The 25,179-nt window shown below is 46.2% G+C and overlaps 1 protein-coding gene across 3 annotated transcripts in view; it reads right to left on the reverse strand.

The window, feature by feature from the left end:
• LOC144728632 (cell adhesion molecule CEACAM5-like) overlaps positions 1-23,109 on the reverse strand; it is a 47,729-nt gene extending 24,620 nt beyond the window's left edge. For 2 of the 3 annotated variants that reach the window (XM_078608193.1, XM_078608191.1), the window contains exons 1-8: positions 22,964-23,109; positions 20,187-20,329; positions 14,745-14,871; positions 13,017-13,307; positions 9,871-10,155; positions 8,416-8,700; positions 5,251-5,535; positions 3,793-4,077 (exon numbers count right to left, since the gene is read on the reverse strand). In XM_078608193.1, coding sequence (XP_078464319.1) covers positions 3,793-4,077; positions 5,251-5,535; positions 8,416-8,700; positions 9,871-10,155; positions 13,017-13,307; positions 14,745-14,871; positions 20,187-20,329; positions 22,964-23,012 — 1,750 coding nt within the window. In that variant the 5' untranslated portion in view covers positions 23,013-23,109. The remainder of the gene's footprint in view (positions 1-3,792; positions 4,078-5,250; positions 5,536-8,415; positions 8,701-9,870; positions 10,156-13,016; positions 13,308-14,744; positions 14,872-20,186; positions 20,330-22,963) is intronic. The other variant, XM_078608192.1, reaches the window with a different exon arrangement.
• Positions 23,110-25,179: the final 2,070 nt, after the last annotated feature.

Below are 25,179 nucleotides of genomic sequence, written 5' to 3' on the forward strand. Positions count from 1 at the left end.
ACGGGGGGCAGTGGAAGACATGTTGGCTGCGGACATTATATCGCCATCTAACAGCCCATGGGGCGCTCCAGTCGTCTTGGTTAAGAAGAAGGATGGCAAATTGCGATTTTGTGTTGATTTCCGCAAATTGAATAAGATATCGGTGGCAGATGCGTACCCCCTGCCGCGTATGGATGACTCCCTCGACGCATTGTCGGGGGCTAAGTTCTTTTCCACACTGGACCTCTCTTCGGGATTTTGGCAGCTTCCCCTTGACGAGTCCTCACGGGAGAAAACCGCATTCCGTACGCCGCAGGGGTTATTTCAATTCAACTGTCTCCCGATGGGATTGAATGCGGCCCCTGCTACATTTCAAAGATTGATGGAGCTCGTTTTGACGGGGTTGCAGTGGGAGACGTGTCTTATATATTTGGACGATATTATTGTCTTCAGCCGCACATTTGATGAACATTTGACGCGGCTGGAGACAGTGTTCACGAGGATGCGTTCTGCCAAATTGAAATTCAAACCAAAGAAATGTCACCTACTGCAACGGTCCGTCCGCTATTTGGGGCACATTGTGAGTGCTGAGGGAATGTCCACGGATCCGGAAAAGACGGCGTGCGTCCGGGATTGGCCGACTCCGGCCACCGTGGGGGATGTTCGGCGGTTTTTGGGATTTGCCTCGTATTACCGAAGATTTGTGCCGGGTTTTGCGACGATTGCGAGGCCCTTGCATCTCCTTACGGGTAAAGGACGGAAGTTTGTTTGGGGACAGCCGGAGGAGGCGGCCTTTCGGAGTCTGCGTGATCTATTGGCCACGGCCCCAACATTGGATTATCCCGATTTCGATCACCCATTCATTCTTGATACGGACGCGAGTGACACAGGTATTGGGGCGGTGTTATCACAGTCTAAAGGGGGTGTAGAGCGTGTCGTGGCGTATGGTAGCCGAGTCTTGTCTCCTGCGGAAACCCGCTACTGTGTCACTCGCAGAGAACTATTGGCGGTTGTTTTTTTCCTACGGCAATTTCGACCATACCTCTACGGTCGTTCTTTTATTGTGCGTACGGATCATGCGGCCTTGCAATATGCCCTTAAAATTGACCAGCCATCCGGACAGTTGGCACGTTGGTTGGACACGCTACAGGAATTTTCCTTCCAAATTCAACATCGGAAGGGAGTGCGCCATGCGAACGCTGACGCACTTTCCAGATTACCGCGGCACGCCCCTTGTAAATGTGAGTCGGGGACGCATAGGTGTTCGCCGATTCCAAACCCCCCTCAGCCGCTTATGTTGGCCGTCGAGAAGTCGGACACTCCGATGGAACCGGGACCGGCTGACGGGGTTTTGAATCTGCCGCGGTCTGTCTGGATCCGGGAACAGATGATGGATGAGTCATTGGTGTCCTTGCGGAAGCGGTCTGCTAGGGACAATGGGAGTCCGAGTACGGCTATGGGGCCGCAAACCGCTCTCCGAGATGGTCTGCTTATGTGGCGGGAGGGGTTCCAGGAACGTTGGCGCCTGGTGGTACCAACGTCCTTGCGATTCGAGTTGATTAGAACCCTCCATTGTGACACTCTCTTACATTTAGGGGTGCAGAAGACCTTGTTGACGTTGCAACGTCATTATTTTTGGCACGGCATGGCGACAGATGTCGTAGGGCACGTGCGCGCGTGCCCTGCGTGTGCACGACGTAAGCCGCCGAAACATCCTTACGTGCCGCCTCTCCAGTCGATTCAGGTGTCTCGAGTCAATGAATTGGTGGCACTGGACATATTGGGACCTTTTCCACCATCGGCGAGGGGTAATAAATATTTTCTGGTAGGGGTTGAGTACCTCTCCCGTTGGCCGATGGCCTGGCCGTTGCCCGATCAGTCGGCCGCGGCCATTACCGACGCCTTTTTGTTTGGGTATATTATGGATAAGGGGGCGCCTGAGAGACTCCTCACGGACCAGGGCAGGAATTTCTCTTCTAAATTATTGGCGGAAGTGTGCGCGGGCCTTGGGACTAAGAAAGTACGGACATCCCCATACCATCCGCAGACGGATGGTATGGTTGAACGGCTGAACAGGACATTGTCTGCCATGCTTTGCCATACCGTGAGTGAACAACAATCAGATTGGGATCTGCACATCCCCGGGGTGCTTTCGGCGTACAGGATGACGCCTCATGCGGCTACAGGATATTCGCCGTTTTACCTTATGTATGGTCGGGAAAACGTGCCGCCGGTGGATGTGCAATTGGGAACTGGGGTGAAGGGACCTCGTAAACCACTTCCTGAATACATTCAGGACACGGTTCGCCGAGTCACGGAGGCGCGGGAGAATGCCCGCGTGGCTACGGCCAAAGCCCAGGCCCGGAACGAGCGATATGCGCGACGGTCTGAGGGGGAGTGCCCTTGGAAGGTTGGGGACCTAGCCTGGCTTCATTGTCCACAGGTACGTCCGGGGACCTCGCCGAAATTGCACAAACCCTGGCATGGTCCCGTACGCCTCATTGCGGTTCCCAACCCACAGTCAGCACGCGTCCAGATTGGGTCTCGTCGCTGGGTTGTGCATACGTCGCGCTTGAAACCATATGTTGCTCCCTTACATGATGCGTCATCCCCCAATGTTGCCTTGCCGGGGTCTGTTGCTGCTGACTCTCCCCTGCCTGCGTCCATTGATCTTGCTAGAGCGCCTGTCGTACCTGTTCCAGACAGGCCGGCCGTGACATTGCGGGGGACGAGGGGCCCTGCTCGGAGGACGCCTGCCAGGTCTGCGGGACCTTCGAGCCCTGCAGCCCTTCCGACCCAGCTGCGGGCACGGTCACAGGACAAGCCCAAGACTAACTCTTTAGGGACACGGGACGGCGATGGACTTCCAGCTGCGACAGGGGGATTACCCCCTGTCATTCCTCGACTTTCATCGCGTTCCCGTTCTGCGAGTGGGCCGCCGACCGTCCGGGACGGGCCGGCGACCCGCACACGTTCCAAATCGCTTACGTTTCGTTGATTGTTGCTGTCTTGTTATTTTTTTCTTACAGTTGTATTTATTGCATGCTTTTTGTACGTTCGTTGATGTTAATTGCGTTGTTGTTGTTGTTCTTGCTGTTACATTGTATGCTTAGTGTCCTTTAGGGGGGGAAGCTCGGTTCGCCGCATTACGATTTGCTATTGGTCAGCCGAGGTCGGCTGGGATTTTTCTACGGGGGAGGGTGGTGTAATGCGGGCGTAAGCGACCTTCCGGATGTGACGTCACGGGGGGTGGAGTCATGTGACGTGGGTGGAAGGTTTAATAACCCTAACCCTAAAAATTCTTCAATTGATCAAATTGAGATTCTTACTTCCATTTATACACTTTTCATATATCGATTGAAGTTCGTTGTCGGCTGTTCTCTGTATGGATAATTTGCCTTTGAACTTTCACATGGGGCATATTCTGGCCTGGAGAGTTATGGTCTGGACCAGTCTAGTTTAAACCCCCGGGGGGGATAATTTAGCCTAGGACAACACTTTATCCCCTCGGGTATACTCTGGCCTGGGCCAAACTATACCCGGGTTTAATCGAAGCAGGGGTTATTTTAGTCTGTTACACCGTTTTTGATCACAGGTGGCTGAAGTCCAGATTCAAACCCAGGATCTCAGCAGCGTCAGCTCAGTGCCCTAAGGCCTGAACCACCTGGCCACCTCTTGAATTTATACTTTATAACGTGAAGTGTTGCAATGCCGTCTTGTGTTACATTTTTATTAGAAAAAAACAATCCAGGCCTGGCGCAACTGGATGACAATTGGGGTAAAAAAAAACCCAAAAGAAATTGCAATATTTACCTAGAACTGTCATCCTCACTGAATCACTGGTCTCTGTGCTCAAGCTGTTTTTAACCACACACTGGTACAGCCCTGCATCTTCCTGTTGGACGTTTTCCACACGCAGGGAGGCATTTCCATTGAGGAATTTGTGTCTCTCCTCCGTAGCAGAGATGGGTCGATTGTCCCGCAACCAACTGTACTCAGGCTGTGTGCTCATGTCGTGTGAGCAGATCATGGTCACAGAGTGAATTCCCTTTAGTGCCTCGCTTCTGTCCATCTCAACTCGCGGCTTTGTGGCGGCTTCTGTTTCACGACAACACAGCAACAATGTTCAGCATCTTCCGTCATATAAATTCCGCACTTCTTATTCACAAACCGTTACATAGGTTGACTACATTAGATAACGAATGTCTCACCGAATAGAGTGACGATGTCTGTAATTGCCAGGTAAACATAGGGTTCCAAATATAAACATTTGCAATGTTTTCCGAAAAATTAGAGAAAAGTAAAAAGATCCATAATATAACCAATACGTAACTGTAATATTCATTATTGTATGGGTTCGATCGGGACCCTGATGGCTGTGTATGTGTATGTTTTCCCCGAGGCCACATGGATTTTTCTCCGGGTCCTCCTCCGGGTTTTCCCTCCACATTTAGAATGATGTGTTCAGAGTATTTGGCTGCTATAGATGTCCACGTGATAAGCCACTTCACTAGGCTATCATTTGTAACCAGGTCACTACCGAAAAAGTTATACACAGCTCAGTGGACCTTACCTGGTAAAAAAAATAAAGATTTAAGAGGGAATGTCGCTCGGATTAATGATGGCCGATGGTCGAGACTAACAACAGAGTGGCAGCCGATGGGAATGGAGGCGCCCAAAAGGACGTCTATCCACTCCGCAGAGACAGAGTGGTGAACTCAGCTCCGCAAAGTAACGGTGCCATGGGAATTGCACACAGGGCCTTGCTGGATTGTTCCGTCACAGCACCAGGGTACGTGGGGACAGCTCGAGGTGGCTTTCATCCACCAGTGGATTCATCGTGGCTGATTATGGTGATTGCAATCTAGGCACTAAAAAACGACGGTACCGTGTCGCTGGGACGACTAAAACATATGTAGGGACAGTGTTTCACCATGATTACCATTGAGCTAAAGTGGTTCACTGACCGCTGTGCACGCAACTATACTGCTGAGATCCTGGGTTTAAATCTGGATTCCAACCATCCGTGATTCAACTGAGTTCTTAAGTGTGGCTGGCTGCATAAAAAAGAAAAAATTCCACGATATTGAATTTGTGTTTTCACTTCATTCGACAAAAGTTGCAGCTTTTGGGACTTATAAATGTCAGTTTGAATGCCGTATAATGAACGCTTCTTAGTAGCAGGGCACGCGTGGAAGTGAACCCGATTGTGTGTGGATAATAGAGGTCACTCGATTCATAATAAGTTCCAGTAAGACGGTGCATATTTACCGAGAATCGTCACCCTCACTGGCTCGCTTATTGCCATGCTCGCGGTATTCCACACCTCACATTGGTAGTCCCCCGTGTCTGTATGGCGGACGCTTTCCACACGCAGGGAGGCACCTCCATCGATGAATGTGTGCCTCTCCTCCAGGGCGGAGATGAATTGATTGTTCCGGAACCAGCTGTATTTGGGCTGTGTGTTCATGTCGTGTGAGCAGGTCATGGTCACAGTGCCCACCCGGTCCAGCACCACCGTGCTCTCTACCTTCACTTGTGGCTTTGAGACCGGTTCTGTAAAAGGTAAACAGCAACAAAAACACAAGACATCGTTACTCAAGTTCCGTGTCCGTTCAGGTATGGTCAGATAGCACTCACGATCCCCGACGGCCGCCGCATCCTACGTGTGTGTGTGGGGATTGATATCGGCCTGTGTGTGTGTGTGGATTGATATCAGCCTGTGTGTGTGTGTGGATTGATATCAGTCTGTGTGTGTGTGGATTGATATGAACCTGTGTGTGTGTGTGTGGTTTGATATCAGCCTATGTGTGTGTGTGGATTGATATCAGCCTATGTGTGTGTGTGGATTGATATGAACCTGTGTGTGTGTGTGTGGTTTGATATCAGCCTATGTGTGTGTGTGGATTGATATCAGCCTGTGTGTGTGTGGTTTGATATCAGCCTATGTGTGTGTGTGGATTGATATCAGCCTATGTGTGTGTGTGTGGATTGATATCAGCCTATGTGTGTGTGTGTGGATTGATATCAGCCTATGTGTGTGTGTGGATTGATATCAGCCTATGTGTGTGTGTGGATTGATATCAGCCTATGTGTGTGTGTGTGGATTGATATCAGCCTATGTGTGTGTGTGTGGATTGATATCAGCCTATGTGTGTGTGTGGAATTATATCAGCCTATGTGTGTGTGTGTGGATTGATATCAAGCAGTGCATTGACAAAAGGCCTTGACTTTCTACGTCGTTACAGGCATCGCAATGAAATAATGAAAATAAAGTGAAGGTTTACATTAGCTGCCTCGCCCATCTCTAAACCTTTATAAACAGCTCACCCTCAGAGGATAACTTCCCTGTTCCTAATGACGACCGCTTGTGTTGCGATCGAAATGTCGTGATATTTGTAATAACTTTAATTTTTATAATTTTTTCTATCTACGTGCCTTTACCGAAAGAACCATAGAATATGAATTCCTGCAGTCACGAAAGTTTTAAGTCAAGATTTAAGAGCCATTTATTTTCTCGAATTCGGTTTAAAAAAAAAAAACTCAAAATTTCAAGAGCCGCAATGCACTGTGTTGAATACGGGACGGTGGTCGTTAATAAATAACGTCACGAGCCAGTCCTTCATGAGCCACCGCCACACGCGGCGCTGGAGACCGCAGGTTGGCGACCCCTGAGCCGGATGATGGGATGATGGGATGTTGAGATGATGGGATGTTGGGATGATGGGATGATGGGAAGTTGAGATGATGGGATGTTGGGATGATGGGATGTTGGGATGATGGGATGATGGGATGTTGGGATGATGGGATGTTGAGATGATGGGATGTTGGGATGATGGGATGATGGGATGTTGAGATGATGGGATGTTGGGATGTTGGGATGATGGGATGTTGGGATGATGGGATGTTGGGATGATGGGATGATGGGATGTTGGGATGATGGGATGTTGGGATGATGGGATGTTGGGATGATGGGATGATGGGATGTTGGGATGTTGGGATGATGGGATGTTGGGATGATGGGATGATGGGATGTTGGGATGATGGGATGTTGGGATGATGGGATGATGGGATGTTGGATGATGGGATGTTGGGATGTTGGATGATGGGATGTTGGGATGATGGGATGTTGGGATGATGGTATGTTGGGATGATGGGATGTTGGGATGATGGGATGTTGGGATGATGGGATGTTGGGATGTTGGGATGATGGGATGTTGGGATGTTGGGATGATGGGATGTTGGGATGATGGGATGTTGGGATGATGAGATGATGGGATGTTGGGATGATGGGATGATGAGATGTTGGGATGTTGGGATGATGAGATGATGAGATGATGGGATGATGGGATGTTGGGATGTTGGGATGATGGGATGATGGGATGTTGGGATGATGGGATGTTGGGATGATGGGATTTTGGGATGTTGGGATGATGGGATGTTGGGATGATGAGATGATGGGATGTTGGGATGATGGGATGATGAGATGTTGGGATGATGGGATGATGAGATGATGGGATGATGGGATGTTGGGATGTTGGGATGATGGGATGATGGGATGTTGGGATGATGGGATGATGAGATGATGAGATGATGGGATGATGGGATGTTGGGATGATGGGATGTTGGGATGATGGGATGATGAGATGATGAGATGATGGGATGATGGGATGTTGGGATGTTGGGATGATGGGATGATGGGATGTTGGGATGATGGGATGTTGGGATGATGGGATGTTGGATGATGGGATGTTGGGATGTTGGGATGATGGGATGTTGGATGATGGGATGTTGGGATGTTGGAATGTTGGGATGATGGGATGTTGGGATGATGGGATGTTGAGATGTTGGATGATGGGATGTTGGGATGATGGGATGTTGAGATGATGGGATGTTGGGATGATGGGATGTTGGGATGTTGGGATGTTGGGATGATGGGATGTTGGGATGTTGGGATGATGGGATTTTGGGATGTTGGGATGATGGGATGATGGGATGATGGGATGTTGGGATGTTGGGATGATGGGATGATGGGATGTTGGGGTGATGGGATGTTGGGATGATGGGATAATGGGATGTTGGGATGTTGGGATGATGGGATGTTGGGATGTTGGGATGATGGGATGATGGGATGATGGGATGTTGGGATGTTGGATGATGGGATTTTGGGATGTTGGGATGATGGGATGATGGGATGATGGGATGTTGGGATGTTGGGATGATGGGATGATGGGATGTTGGGGTGATGGGATGTTGGGATGATGGGATAATGGGATGATGGGAACCACCTGGCCACCTCTTGAATTTATACTTTATAACGTGAAGTGTTGCAATGCCGTCTTGTGTTACATTTTTATTAGAAAAAAACAATCCAGGCCTGGCGCAACTGGATGACAATTGGGGTAAAAAAAACCCAAAAGAAATTGCAATATTTACCTAGAACTGTCATCCTCACTGAATCACTGGTCTCTGTGCTCAAGCTGTTTTTAACCACACACTGGTACAGCCCTGCATCTTCCTGTTGGACGTTTTCCACACGCAGGGAGGCATTTCCATTGAGGAATTTGTGTCTCTCCTCCGTAGCAGAGATGGGTCGATTGTCCCGCAACCAACTGTACTCAGGCTGTGTGCTCATGTCGTGTGAGCAGATCATGGTCACAGAGTGAATTCCCTTTAGTGCCTCGCTTCTGTCCATCTCAACTCGCGGCTTTGTGGCGGCTTCTGTTTCACGACAACACAGCAACAATGTTCAGCATCTTCCGTCATATAAATTCCGCACTTCTTATTCACAAACCGTTACATAGGTTGACTACATTAGATAACGAATGTCTCACCGAATAGAGTGACGATGTCTGTAATTGGCAGGTAAACATAGGGTTCCAAATATAAACATTTGCAATGTTTTCCGAAAAATTAGAGAAAAGTAAAAAGATCCATAATATAACCAATACGTAACTGTAATATTCATTATTGTATGGGTTCGATCGGGACCCTGATGGCTGTGTATGTGTATGTTTTCCCCGAGGCCACATGGATTTTTCTCCGGCTCCTCCTCCGGGTTTTCCCTCCACATTTAGAATGATGTGTTCAGAGTATTTGGCTGCTATAGATGTCCACGTGATAAGCCACTTCACTAGGCTATCATTTGTAACCAGGTCACTACCGAAAAAGTTATACACAGCTCAGTGGACCTTACCTGGTAAAAAAAATAAAGATTTAAGAGGGAATGTCGCTCGGATTAATGATGGCCGATGGTCGAGACTAACAACAGAGTGGCAGCCGATGGGAATGGAGGCGCCCAAAAGGACGTCTATCCACTCCGCAGAGACAGAGTGGTGAACTCAGCTCCGCAAAGTAACGGTGCCATGGGAATTGCACACAGGGCCTTGCTGGATTGTTCCGTCACAGCACCAGGGTACGTGGGGACAGCTCGAGGTGGCTTTCATCCACCAGTGGATTCATCGTGGCTGATTATGGTGATTGCAATCTAGGCACTAAAAAACGACGGTACCGTGTCGCTGGGACGACTAAAACATATGTAGGGACAGTGTTTCACCATGATTACCATTGAGCTAAAGTGGTTCACTGACCGCTGTGCACGCAACTATAATGCTGAGATCCTGGGTTTAAATCTGGATTCCAACCATCCGTCATTCAACTGAGTTCTTAAGTGTAGCTGGCTACATTAAAAAAAAAATCCACGATATTGAATTTGTGTTTTCACTTCATTCGACAAAAATTACAGCTTTTGGGACTTACAAATGTCAGTTTGACTGCCGTATAATGAACGCTTCTTAGTAGCAGGGCACGCGAGGAAGTGAACCCGATTGTGTGTGGATAATAGAGGTCACTCGATTCATAATAAGTTACAGTAAGACGGTGCATATTTACCGAGAATCGTCACCCTCACTGGCTCGCTTGTCTCCTTGCTCACGTCATTCCACACCGCACATCGGTAATCCCCCGTGTCTGTATGGCGGACGCTTTCCACACGCAGGGAGGCACCTCCACCGATGAATGTGTGCCTCTCCTCCAGGGCGGAGATGGGTCGATTGTTCCGCAACCAGCCGTACTCGGGCTGTGTGTTCATGTCGTGTGAGCAGGTCATGGTCACAGCGCCCACCCGGTCCTGCACCACCGTGCTCTCTACCTTCACTTGTGGCTTTGAGACCCGTTCTGTGAAAGGTAAACAGCAACAAAAACACAATAAATCGTTACTCGAGTTCCGTGTCCGTTCAGGTATGGTCAGATCCCCGACGACCGCCGCATCCTGTGTGTGTGTTTGTGGATTGATATCAGCCTATGTGTGTGTGTGGATTGATATGAACCTGTGTGTGTGTGTGGATTGATATCAGCCTATGTGTGTGTGTGGATTGATATGAACCTGTGTGTGTGTGTGTGGATTGATATGAACCTGTGTGAGTGTGTGGATTGATATCAGCCTATGTGTGTGTGTGGATTGATATGAACCTGTGTGTGTGTGTGGATTGATATGAACCTGTGTGTGTGTGTGTGTGGATTGATATGAACCTGTGTGTGTGTGTGGATTGATATCAGCCTATGTGTGTGTGGATTGATATCAGCTTATGTGTGTGTGTGTGGATTGATATCAGCCTGTGTGTGTGTGTGGATTGATATCAGCCTATGTGTGTGTGTCGATTGATATCAGCCTATGTGTGTGTGGATTGATATCAGCATATGTGTGTGTGTGAATTGATATCAGCCTGTGTGTGTGTGTGGATTGATATCAGCCTATGTGTGTGTGTCGATTGATATCAGCCTATGTGTGTGTGGATTGATATCAGCATATGTGTGTGTGTGAATTGATATCAGCCTGTGTGTGTGTGGATTGATATCAAGCAGTGCATTGACAAAAGGCCTTGACTTTCTACGTCGTTACAAGTGTAATAAACCTCCTTGAGACGGCTTCCGGAATCAGTCCTTTTTATTTTCAACTTCCACAGTTACACTTTACACACACTCCCCGATGCTGGCAGACAACGGAGAGAGGGCAGACTTCTCGCCAAGTCCCCACCGCGCACGTGGCACCCAGAGCCCCGTACGCGCGTGACTCTTGCTCTTGTCGTCCCCAAGTCTGCTCACGACTGTCCTCTCTCCCTCTCTCTTAATCCCTTCGTCACGTGGTACCCCCCAGCCAATCATCTATAGACAGCGTTGACCGTTCCCGATGATTCCCTGTCAATCCCGGGACCACGCCTCTGATCCGGCTCCCCATTAGCTGAGGCCCCGATTGGCCAGGCCAATCACCCCTGCTAACACGCCGCGATCACGCCGAGGCCATGCTCCCTGGCTCATCCCTTATTGGCTACAAAGCAGGACCGGCAAGCCAATCCCCACGTGAACCCTCTATGGCTGTTATCACACAGGCATCGCAATGAAATAATGAAAATAAAGTGAAGGTTTACATTAGCTGCCTCGCCCATCTCTAAACCTTTATAAACAGCTCACCCTCAGAGGATAACTTCCCTGTTCCTAATGACGACCGCTTGTGTTGCGATCGAAAGGTCGTGATATTTTTATTAACCGTATTTTTTTTTCTATCTACGTGCCTTTACCGAAAGAACCATAGAATATGAATTCCTGCAGTCACGAAAGTTTTAAGTCAACATTTAAGAGCCATTTATTTTCTCGAATTCGGTAAAAAAAAACTCAATATTTCAAGAGCCGCAATGCACTGTGGTGAATACGGGACGGTGGTCGTGAATAAATAACGTCACGAGCCAGTCCTTTATGAGCCACCGCCACACGCGGTGCCGGAGACCGCAGGTTGGCGACCCCTGAGCCGGATGATGGGATGATGGGATGTTGAGATGATGGGATGTTGGGATGATGGGATGATGGGAAGTTGAGATGATGGGATGTTGGGATGATGGGATGTTGGGATGATGGGATGATGGGATGTTGGGATGATGGGATGTTGGGATGTTGGATGATGTGATGATGGGATGATGGGATGTTGAGATGATGGGATGTTGAGATGATGGGATGATGAGATGATGGGATGTTGGGATGATAGGATGTTGACATGATGGGATGATGGGATGATGGAATGTTGGGATGTTGGGATGATGGGATGTTGGGATGATGGGATGTTGGGATGTTGAGATGATGGGATGTTGAGATGATGGGATGATGGGATGATGGGATGTTGGGATGATGGGATGTTGGATGATGGGATGTTGAGATGATGGGATGATGGGATGATGGGATGTTGGGATGTTGGGATGATGGGATGTTGGGATGATGGGATGTTGGGATGATGGGATGATGGGATGATGGGATGATGGGATGTTGGGATGTTGGATGATGTGATGATGGGATGATGGGATGTTGAGATGATGGGATGTTGAGATGATGGGATGATGGGATGATGGGATGATGGGATGTTGGGATGATGGGATGTTGGGATGTTGGGATGATGGGATGATGGGATGTTGGGATGTTGGGATGATGGGATGATGGGATGTGGGGATGATGGGATGTGGGGATGATGGGATGTTGGGATGATGGGATGTTGGGATAATGAGATGATGTGATGTTGGGATGATGGGATGATGGGATGTTGGGATGATGGGATGTTGGGATGTTGGATGATGTGATGTTGGGATGATGGGATGTTGGGATGATGAGATGATGGGATGATGAGATGATGGGATGTTGGGATGATGGGATGTTGGGATGACGGGATGTTGGGATGATGAGATGATGGGATGTTGGGATGATGGGATGTTGGGATGATGGGATGTTGGGATGATGAGATGATGGGATTATGGGATGTTGGGATGTTGGGATGATGGGATGTTGGGATGTTGGGATGATGGGATGTTGTCAGTACAGAACTTTGAGGTGGAGTGCTGACCATGCGATAGCCGAGGGATCGATCAGAACGGTGTAATATTATCAGTGACATATCTTGACCCTGACACAAAAGTCTTGTGTCGTTTTGTGACTCGCTGTTTAGATGTATACAACAAAAACAACAACAAAAAGAGAAATCCGCGTGGAGTGATGCCCACCCTGAATGGTGACGTTGACGGAAACGTTGTACTTGACGTTGGCGATCTCGTACACGGCCTCGCACGTGTACACGGCCTCTTGCGGCTGCTCGACGGTGTACTCCGAGGTCCAGTGGTCGATCTCTTCCGACCCTCTCTTCCACGCCATTATCAGCTTCGGGTTGGAGTCCCCTTCGCAGATGAGCGTGAGCGAGGCCCCCTTTGCCACGGCCACGTGCGCCGGGCTCCGATCGCTTCGGGCCACCGGATCGCCGTGGGGGCTCAGCCTCAACGTCATGGACTGGGGAGGGTCTGCCACACAAAGGCAAAGATCCCCCAGGTAGCCTTAACGGACTGTTGGGGGCAAGTGCTGTTCGCGAGCAGCTGTTACGGCCGGCACGGCACGCGAGAGGGTGGGTGACCAACGCCACGCCCGGCCGCCTTTGTCTCGCCGGTGTTGATGTTTGCACACCGCGCGAGGTACTCATTTAAGGCTGAGTCGACCTTGACGGGGCTCAGGACTAAGTTCATATATTCGCCACTGTTTATTGGTGGTGAGCAGGAATTTAATTCGGGTCGCCGGGTTCGTAACGAATTGCTGCCACCACACAAACACACCTGACATTCTGGGTAAATGTATCTGTGAGCCATAGGGGCCGTCCATAAATGACGTCACGCAATTTTGGACAATTTTTGCCCCCCACCCCCCTTCGTCACACGGCGTCACAAAAGTCAGACCCCCCTCTCACATCAAAATGCGCAACTTAAATAAATATAGACAACAAGTTCTACTTAATTAAATAGACTTTTTAATAAATGTTTTCTCCTACGACATCAGAGTGCAGCGCCACATTAAATACGCGCTACAATGACAATAGTTTAAAGCGATTTGAAGCATGTTTTAGTTTATTGGGGGGGGGGCAGAGCTTTGTAACGTCATATTTGAGGGGGGGGGGGGGTCTGACTTTTTGTGACGCCGTGTGACGAAGGGGGGGGGGTCAAAAATCGTACAAAATCGCGTGACGTCATTTATGGACGGCCCCTTATGCGGCTGCTACTATAAATTCCCGCATGCGACGATGACGAGCCACTTCCATCAGCTGTCATGTGCAGCCAGATCGTCTCTGAGAAAAGCGCCAAAGGTCTCGGTGGGCTTTAGCTGGCGAAATAAAATAGTTTACTTTAAACCCCGCTTAATGATGTGCAAATTATATTGTTGGGTCTTTCGGTAAAGTCACGTAGATAGGTTCAAAGAAAATATTTTTTGTTATTTTCGTCGTGAGAATTGTATTTTTTAATGTTTTATTTTTATTATTTTATTATTTTCCATCTACGTGACTTTACCGAAAGAACCAAGAAGATGAATCCCTGCAATCACGAAAGCTTTAAATCGAAATTCTTTGAAACTATCTACGTGAGGCCTTGATCTGGTCGAACACCGTATGAGACTAGGCTCTAAGGAAAGCTGTCTCTGGTGTGGACCAATGAGTTTCAAGGACAATGCATAAATTATCAGAGTATTTTTTTTTTTGCATTTTGACTGCGAGTATTGTGGTTAATGTAAACATGATTACTTGCAAAAGGTGTCAGTTTTGTTGCCAGAAAAAGGGGGAAACCCCCTATTAGTCGATCTACGCGACTTTACGAAAGAACCAAAGAATATGAATTCCTGCAGTCACGAAAGCTTTAAGTCAAGATTTACGTGCAAAATTGAGTTGATTTGAATGCGGCTCGGAGGTGCAAACTTACAATAGACGTCCAACTTCGTCGAGCCCGTGTGGGTTATTCCATCATCGGTGGTGGCCATGCACTTGTAGTCGGCACCGTCGCTGCGATGCAGTGACGAGATGACGATGGTGGAATTGTCCATCGACAGCTGCGAGTTGGGATGAGACGCGTTCAAACGTTTTTAGTTTCTCTCTCTTACAAAAACGCACGGTGAAAGACGATCGCGTTCAAAATTTTGTCGTGTCACATAAACCACTTTTAAATAATCGAGAGGTTAAATTAAACCTCATTTGCAAGTACCAAAATATAATAGGGTGTTTTTCCCCTTTTTTCTGGCAACAAAACGGAAACCTTTTTACAAGGATTCATGTCTGCGTTAACCACAATACTTGCATTGTCTTTGAGCTGTACGCCTTTTGGCGTCCTCTGGTCGAGCACCAATTGGGTCGAGGCTCAAAAGAAAGCTGTCTTGGGTGTGGACCAATCAGTTTCAAGGACAATACATATATTATCATAGTGTGTTTTTTGTTTGCATTTTGACTGCAAGTATTGTGGTTAATGCAGACATGAATCCTCGTAAAAAGGTTTCAGTTTTGTTGCCAAAAAAAGGGGGAAAACCCCTATTATTAATAGGTTAAATAAAGTATCAAAAGACAGTGTAAAGGCAGAAGTAATAGTCTGTATTATTGTAGGCATGCCATTCTTTTTATTTAATATCACGGTGACTGAGCACAGCCACGCCCGAAACGCCAAGCGGAAAGCAATGAACAAGAGCAGCAGCAGGCTACAGTCTACATTATAGACTGTCAGTACACTCACCCAGCTTAATAACCAGGCAACAGTCTACATTATAGACTGTCAGTACACTCATCCAGCTTAATAACCAGGGCTACAGTCTACATTATAGACTGCCAGTACACTCACCCAGCTTAATAACCAGGCTACAGTCTACATTATAGACTGTCAGTACACTCACCGAGGTTGAGAACCAGGCTACAGTCTACATTATAGACTGTCAGTACACTCATCCAGCTTAATAACCAGGGCTACAGTCTACATTATAGACTGTCAGTACACTCATCCAGCTTAATAACCAGGCAACAGTCTACATTATAGACTGCCAGTACACTCACTGAGGATAATAACCAGGGCTACAGTCTACATTATAGACTGTCAGTACACTCACCGAGGTTAATAACCAGGGCTACAGTCTACATTATAGACTGTCAGTACACTCATCCAGCTTAATAACCAGGGCTACAGTCTACATTATAGACTGCCAGTACACTCATCCAGCTTAATAACCAGGCAACAGTCTACATTATAGACTGTCAGTACACTCATCCAGCTTAATAACCAGGGCTACAGTCTACATTATAGACTGCCAGTACACTCACCCAGCTTAATAACCAGGCTACAGTCTACATTATAGACTGTCAGTACACTCACCGAGGTTGAGAACCAGGCTACAGTCTACATTATAGACTGTCAGTACACTCATCCAGCTTAATAACCAGGGCTACAGTCTACATTATAGACTGTCAGTACACTCATCCAGCTTAATAACCAGGCAACAGTCTACATTATAGACTGCCAGTACACTCACCGAGGATAATAACCAGGGCTACAGTCTACATTATAGACTGTCAGTACACTCACCGAGGTTAATAACCAGGGCTACAGTCTACATTATAGACTGTCAGTACACTCACCGAGGTTAATAACCAGGCGACAGTCTACATTATAGACTGCCAGTACACTCACCCAGCATAATAACCAGGGCTACAGTCTACATTATAGACTGTCAGTACACTCACCCAGCTTAATAACCAGGCTACAGTCTACATTATAGACTGCCAGTACACTCACCCAGCATAATAACCAGGGCTACAGTCTACATTATAGACTGTCAGTACACTCACCGAGGTTGAGAACCAGGCTACAGTCTACATTATAGACTGTCAGTACACTCATCCAGCTTAATAACCAGGGCTACAGTCTATATTATAGACTGTCAGTACACTCATCCAGCTTAATAACCAGGCAACAGTCTACATTATAGACTGTCAGTACACTCACCGAGGTTAATAACCAGGCTACAGTCTACATTATAGACTGTCAGTACACTCACCCAGCATAATAACCAGGGCTACAGTCTACATTATAGACTGTCAGTAGACTCACCGAGGTTAATAACCAGGCTACAGTCTACATTATAGACTGTCAGTACACTCACCGAGGTTAATAACCAGGGCTACAGTCTACATTATAGACTGTCAGTACACTCACCCAGCAAAATAACCAGGCAACAGTCTACATTATAGACTGTCAGTACGCTCACCGAGGTTAAGAACCAGGCTACAGTCTACATTATAGAATGCCAGTACACTCACTCAGATTAAGAACCAGGCTACAGTCTACATTATAGACTGCCAGTACACTCACTCAGATTAAGAACCAGGCTACAGTCTACATTATAGACTGCCAGTACACTCACTCAGATTAAGAACCAGGCTACAGTCTACATTAGTGTTTTTTATTATTTAAATATTATTTTTATTCACTTTATTTATATTTTTCTATCTACGCGACTTTACCGAAAGAACCAAAGAATAAGAGCTGCAGCATCAGCACAGAATTGGCACACTTCCTGTGTTGAGCAAGGTTCATAAGAACTCGGGAAAAATAGAACAACGGGGGAGAGAAACTCCCCCGCTGTCTTGAACGTGTGGCCTTTTGCGTCGGCCTCGTGCACCCAGACAAGTCTCGACTCGACGAATCGTTTAAGTCCGTGGGAATGGAGGCCCGTGATAAGCAGCGGGTTGATAATTGCCGAATGCAAACGAAGCCCCGGGCTCGTGACAGCGGGCAACGTATCGAGGGGATGCTGGAATTCCATGACAGGAAAAGGCGGAACTTGTACGTTTCTATCTTGATTTGAAGCTTTCGTGACTGCAGGAACCCATACTCTTTGGTTCTTTCGGTAAAGTCACGTAGGTAGAAAATCAAATAAATCACGACGTTTCGGGCGCAACACAAACGTCCATCATCAGGTGGGAAAGCATGGTCTGCTGCTTAGGCAGACCACGTGACGAGACATCGCAGATGTAACCATGTGCTGTGTACATCCTGGGCTACCACGTGCCTGCAAGCCATCATCATTGGATAAAGGCCTTTTCATTCCTCAGCCACCATGGCAGGCACCACGAAGTTAAACTTCACGTCCTGCATATAAATATCATCACTTAATCCTGATCCATTGGTTGCCACTATTTCATTATTTGGTTCCTAATCCTCCTCCAGCCGGTGTATTTTATTGCATACTCAAATATGTATTTTTTTAATTGTTATACAAAGCTTCTTAAAAAAATATTACCTTTTAATTTGACTCGGGTTAAATCTTGAGCCTCAACTTTCGCAAGCATGGGGCCCATTCCAACCTTCTGAGGCGCAGTGGCACAGTGTGGTTGGCATGAATCGCCGGTACAAGGAATGCAATGGGCACCACCCCCTGTCTGGTTTCCATCCATGTCAACCCCTTATGAGTGCCCTACCTTATTAGAGACCAATTCAGACCATATTGGTCACCCCGTGCCCTTATAAATCTCAACGTTCATCCTACAAAGTTACATCACAAGGGAGACACACAAACAAATAGACAAAAACATTTTTGCCTGTATTGAAACGGCTGTACGCCGTATGGACCTGAAAACTCAATTTCCCTGTACAAGACTACGGGGAAAACCGTATGGGTTGACCGCTATGGGTTTCCCATTTGTTCGTAAGCCAGAGCCTGGATCCTCAACAGCCCATGGGCCCCAGTGCAATTGCAACATCAATAATAATAACCTCTATTTTATAAAGCGCCTTTCATATTTGAGTATCTCAAAGCGCTGTATGCAAATTTAAAACTACACTCACATGTATAGGCACAATCTAAGTTCAATAGAAAGCTGATTATAACAAAAGCAATGACTACTCTCGAAATTGCAATACAATGAAGAACTGTGACACAAGCGAATAATATTGCTTTGGCATCTGTAACTATAATATCACAAAGTCATCTATGACAATTATAGTACTGTACTGTAACGCTGCATTTGTATGACCACAGCAAACATGTCCCTTGATTAATATTTGACGGTAATAAAACAACCTTTTGCGCTCACACAGCATAACGTTGTGCTGATTTTTTTGCACAAGAAGAGCACATGAATAAAGTCCTCAAAAGTGAAAGTTGAACAAAAAGTTAAATAAGAAAAGGTTTTAAAGTAGTTTGACCCAGTCAACTTACACGAAAGAAAATGTTAAAAACCTTTAATATTGATTTATGCTTGGGCCACATTTCCGTTCCTCCTGATTTTCGGTTTGCTTCATACATTTACCGTTCAGTATTTGCTATCCATGGCCTCTTGTGTTTTTCGCCTGGTTAAACAAATACACTTTAAACTCCACTTCTGCATTATATGGGGTAAGGGTGAGTTTAAATAAGGACAGGCTGAAGAGGTCAAACATTTTCCCTCCGACTGCTTCTTACTTTTTAGTTTCACTTCTGGAGTTGACAGGGGTATGCGATTGTTCTGGAATGATTAACCGTCTTCATGTTGCGTTTCACTTTCGATCGTCATGCAGCGGGCACACTTATTTGGCCATTTCACTTGAGGTAGTTTATTTCAATTAGGCGATGAAAATAAAATGACGAGCACTTCTGATGTTGACCTCAAGCATTGTAAAAAATATTAGTTCGCGCTCTTGGTATACTGCCAATGACGGTGTTTCACGTAGACCATTCATTTACGTCTTATCTCAAGGGTGAAGGTGCAGCCCTGCAATTACTTGCTCACGCAACCGCTGATGGAAGGGCGTTCACGACGAGAGGAAGCTCTGGAGAGCTGCCGCAGATGGTATATTGGCCTACTCCTCCGCATTAGGCAGATGTTGTGGCCTGCTGATCGAGTGCGGCGTGTCCCATTTAAGAAACTTTACACCCTTGGTGCAGCTGCCGTGCCGGGGAGATGAAATCGAAAGCCAGTGACTTCTGCAGAGTAACTCCGAGTGGGCTGGCCTACTGCGACATTGGGTACCCAAGGCACGTGCGGAAGATCGATGCAGGCGATCCCCTTTTTTGGCGTGACGCACGCGTCGCGAAATGCCTCCGTTGGTCACGAAAAGAGCTTGGAGGCAAACACCGATCGTGATCACGGATGGGACGATGCACGCCAGCGGGCACGATGGCCTTGTACTCACCCCTTGTACTCACCTCTTACTTGAAACAGCAATCGTGCTGTGACGGTTCCACCTGAAGACGGAAGCTTGTGTTGCCTCCGAAACGTCGTGATTTTTATTTTATTTTTTATCTTACTTTTATTAATTTTAATTTTTTACCTACGTGACTTTACCAAAAAAGCCTAAGAATATGAATTCTTGCAGTCACGAAAGCTTCAAATCTAGAATTGTACTCACCTGTCTGCGAGAGGCGGTGGCCGGGGGCAGTTGGAGCCACTGGAATCTGGCCGGTCTCTTTGAGGGCACCTCGCATTGGATCTTCACCGGCTTGCCCTCGAGCGCATCGCGCGGAGAAACCGTCACCTTCAATTTTTCCGAACCTGCGGGAGAATTTTGTTTCGTAACTGCGTTAAACCGTCTTCACCTGTGATCGCATTACAGTTTTATCATCGATTATCCGGCACCGCGCGATTATCCGGCTGCTTGCAACATAATCCGGCGGTCCAGGTCCCATCTGGCGAAACCGACAAAACCGCTCCAATGGCTGTTAAGCAGCCAGGCGATCAACAAATTTAAAACACAAAAAAAAACAATGTCATTCAAGAATGTGCAAAAATAAACTATTTTAAATAATGATGGTTCGTGATTATCTGGCGTTTTTAAAAATTCGGCGCCCCCCTCCCCTCCCCCCAAAGCCGCCGGATAATCGATGATCGACTTGACACGGTTAAATAAATCCATGCTTGTATGCAGGCTATGTTCACATGTTCGTGATAAAACTCATGGACTCCAATTTGTATGGGTCTCAAGTTGTATTTTGTTTTAACCAGATTGTTGAGATTTCAAGGGAAGGCCACCCCCAAAGCCATTGTCTCTAAATGTTATTTCAAGCACGCAACTCTCCGTGCTTCTTTGCTCACTTTTCAGTTTTGGTTCCGTATTTTTCGTTAATGGCCATGCATGGTGCTGCGTATATAAATTTGTACGGTTTGGCTGAGAAATACATTTTACTCGCGTTAGTCTCAAAATGCGATGTCTCCGTCACGACACTCTGCAGTAAGCAGAATTGGCTACAGTAATCAGAGCAGGATTGTGCAGCAGAGGCGATGGAATTTGGGAAACGTCCGTTATCCATCTTGCCTTTAGTAGGGGCAGGCATTTCCAGACACTTCGCCGTGCCTGCCCCAGGAAAGGCCCCAAGAAAGGTAGGCACTGCTCAGCTCCTGCTAAATAAATGTAAACTAAACTAGAGGGACGATAGCTCTTGAGCATTCCGACCATTGATTTACTTTACACAACATATTCTTTTTTCTATAAACGCATTCAAAATATGAACGGATTTTTTTTTGCTGTGCTCACTTGGGTTGCATGCGCCGTAAATGTCTAAAGATAAATATAAATTAAACCCAGGCTGTGTCAGTGCTGTAATTAATTCCATTGACATGGGCGCTGTGGGGTCGGTTCTGGTGATGTTCAACAGACCTGAGACAACTCAGAGCTGTTTTTCAATACCTTCAGATGTACGCCTCTTTGTTAGTTGGTACTAGTTTTCGCTTTACATGTAACATGATTTAATTCATTTATTTCATATTATCACTCAAATTAGCTCCTATTAGTATAATTAAAGTTATATATCCAGAAAAATAGCCTCACTGATTCTCAAGAATATTTATTTTCTACTTTCTAGGAACATCCTGCATTTGGGATGTTCGGAAACCAAAGAATCCCAGAGAAAAAAAAACACTTAGCATTGTGAGGAAATGACAATCAACATCCCGTGGCCACCTAATGCAATTTTAACTTATATACTTTATTTACTTAAGAGGCGCCACGGTGGTGTGATGTTATCTTTCTCGCTTGGTATGCAGGAGGTCAGGGGTTCGATCCCAACCCTGACGCCTGCTGTATATGCGGAGTTTGTATGCTCTCCCTGCGGTCCCGTAGATTTTTCTCCGAGTCCTCCCGATTTTCCCCTCCACATTTGAAAACATGCGTTTAGAGTATTTGGCTGCTAAACATTTTCACATGATGATAAGCCACTTCGTTAAGCTATAATTTGTGGCCAGGTAGCTTCTGAAAAGAGCTTAGTGGGCCTTACCTGGTAAGATAAAAAAAAAGTATTTTATTTGTATGTTTTTTAAAGTTATTTATGTTACTTTTCCTATACTTTGCACTGCTATCGTGTTTTTGTATTGTTTGTTATTGTAACATTCTGACCCACCTCTACTGGACATCTGTGAAAAATATCTTTATAGCTCATCGGATTCCTCGAGTAGAAATACATATTTAGATTGACCTTGTAGGAGTAATGTTGTGTCATTATAAAACCGTACTGCTGTTATGTGTTTACAATCATACAAATTTAAGAAGCATAATCGATCAACCATAATGTATTTAGATAATCTATGAATACTATAAAATAACACCTTGCGGCTCATTAAATTATGATCTCCAAAACTGTTATTAAATATTCGTGTCTTATTCAACACACGAATTTCCTGTGTGGACACCTGATGATGATTGCTTGTGTTGCAGTCGAAACGTCGTGAGAATTTTGTTTAATATTTTATTATTTCCCTTCTACGTGACTTTACCGAAAGAACCAAGAATATACTGGGTTACATATATATATCACTCTACATTAAATTCCTTCAGTAAAATAGAAAAAAAACACTCACTGTTGGATTACATTCGTTTAACTATACTGGGTTACATATACTGTATATCGCTCTAAATCCAACTTCTTCGGTAAAATTGAACAACAAAAAACACTGCTTAAAACATTCCTCAAGTGTAAATTATTCAGACTGCGTTTAGAAAGGTTTATATACCTCTTGAATTTAAGTGCATCGGAACATCTTCAAGAACCAACAGGATTCAAACTAATCGAACACGAGCACTTTTAAACGTTCAGGCCCGGTAAAAACACAACAAAAAAAGGAAATACCCAACGTTAACGCTTTAACAATGAACGGTTTTAGCATTAACGTGCATAAACCGTACGATCGACTTACCTTGGCAAACGCGGGCAAAAAGTACGATTAGAAATAATCTGAACAACATTGTGCACGGGAATGCCGATGACGCTTCTGCCAGAAAGCTTTGGACGAAATGATGAAGGCTTTTTTTGCAAATGTGCCTACACAAATCTGAGAGGGAGAGTCCGGTCCCCAGCACATTTAAATGGGGAAAGGAGAGGGGTGGGTGAGTGGGTACACGCCCTCTTGGCACCGGTCAAGCTCCAGAATTCCCCGTGAGCTATTTCAATGTGGTGACGTTACGCTCTTGAATGTCGCAAAGTGCTGACGCTTCTGGGAAATTGCCGAACGTTCCTACTTTTAATACATCTATACTGTTAGGTTTTTTCGGTAAAGTCACGTAGGAAGTATTTTTTTTATTAATAAATAAATAATAACATAATAGAAATAGTAATAATAGAAATAAAATAATATTTTATTTCTATTATTATTATTTCTATGATTTTATTTATTTTTTACCTACGTGCCTTTACCGAAAAAACCTAAGAGTATGAATCCTTGCAGTCACGAAAGCTTCAAATCTAGAATTTTTTATACATCTGTTTGGCTCACCGAATTAATATCCACTGTTCGTTTGGCTGGTGGGACACATAAAGGGACGGACGGCTCCCGTCACAAAGGGCTTGCGGATCGCTCGCATTATTACCATCATCATCATACAAAAGTTGCCGTGTTTCACTCGGTGCGCCCTCCGTATTGGAGAGAGTGCGGCCCCTTCGCACGCATGGACATTCTCCAGGAGGTTTTCCCGGCTTCATCCCCCGCCCGTGAACGCTCGTTAATGTGCGTGCTGTACGCTGAGCAGTGCCGAATAATCCGAGTAGCAAAAGTTGCTACATATGCTACGGGCCCCGCACTTTCAAGGGCCCCGCGCTAAATGCTTTCAAGCTATCAATTCCGGCTCAGTGATTCTGCACTTGCTCTATTACTATAGTACTACACCGCCTTCAACTTTTATGAACGACTGCGGTGTTTAATGTTAGCGATTTGTCGTATTATCTGGCTTCATAGCAAATAAAAAAAACAATTACTTTACTATGCAAGTAAAACATTTGTGTGTTTTAATATTTACTTGTTTTTTTTATTTAGGGCCCCTTAATTACATAAGCTACAGGCCCCGCACTAGCTTCATCCGGCACTGACGGAGGTGCAATGACGGAGCCGGCAGGACAAGACGGTGGGCCAATGGGGACCATTCCCCGCTGAGATGAAGATATTCGGGCCTCCGCTGGGGTGATGCGACTTGGCAAGCGACTCGCTGCGTGGCTGGCGGCTGCTGCCTCCTTCCCCTTTGTCGTTCCACCTCGCGCCTCCCAGTCATTCTCTCTTTGAGAGTGAGCGAATACCGCCCGGCACATTACAAGTTGAAATTATCGTTGTTCGTATGACTATTATTGATTTTCGATTTAAAGCTTTCGTTACTGCAGGGATTCATCTTCTTGGTTCTTTCGGTAAAGTCACGTAGAAGGGAAATAATAAAATAATAAAATAATAATAATAAGATAATAAAGATAAAACATAATTAAATAATTCTCACGACGTTTCGGCCTGTCTCCCCGACAGACCTGGTCTTCACCTGATGACGGCTGCTTGCGTTGTGGCCGAAACGTCGTGAGAATGATTTAATAAAGTTTTATTTTTATTATTTTATTATTTCCCTTCTACGTGACTTTACCGAAAGAACCAAGAAGATACTATTATTGAATTATACCTTCCTGCCTTGGCCGCCACGGTGGCGAGATGTTAACTACCTCGCCTGGTATACAAGAGGTCGTGGGTTCGATTCCGACTCTGACGCCTGTATAATTGGAGTTTGTGTGTCTCTCCTCCCAGTGGTTGTGAAGTACCGGTGAAGACGCTGGACACCCAGGTTGAGGCACACGTATATTTATTTTCAGCTTATCGGTACAGGACAACACTAGAGGGGGTAGCGGCCCCCTCACCCGGATAACTGGGGATACCCCCTAGCTAATCTCACCTATCCCCAAGTCCTCCTCTAACAAGCTAGGGGAGGCTAACTGGCCCGACACTGGTGAGTCGGGCTACGGTCTCCGGAGTCCCAGGGTCTAACCCTGGTTCACGGAACCACGCCTCTGGCTCGCTCCTCTGCAGCCCTGACAAGGGCGGCGTCGAGGGGAGTCCAGGGCTCTAGCTAGAGGATCTTCACTCTTCCTCCTTCGTTCCCAGACTGA

This window comes from Lampetra planeri, chromosome 29 (genome assembly GCF_965212315.1).
Source record: "Lampetra planeri chromosome 29, kcLamPlan1.2.h2, whole genome shotgun sequence".
NCBI lineage: Eukaryota > Metazoa > Chordata > Hyperoartia > Petromyzontiformes > Petromyzontidae > Lampetra > Lampetra planeri.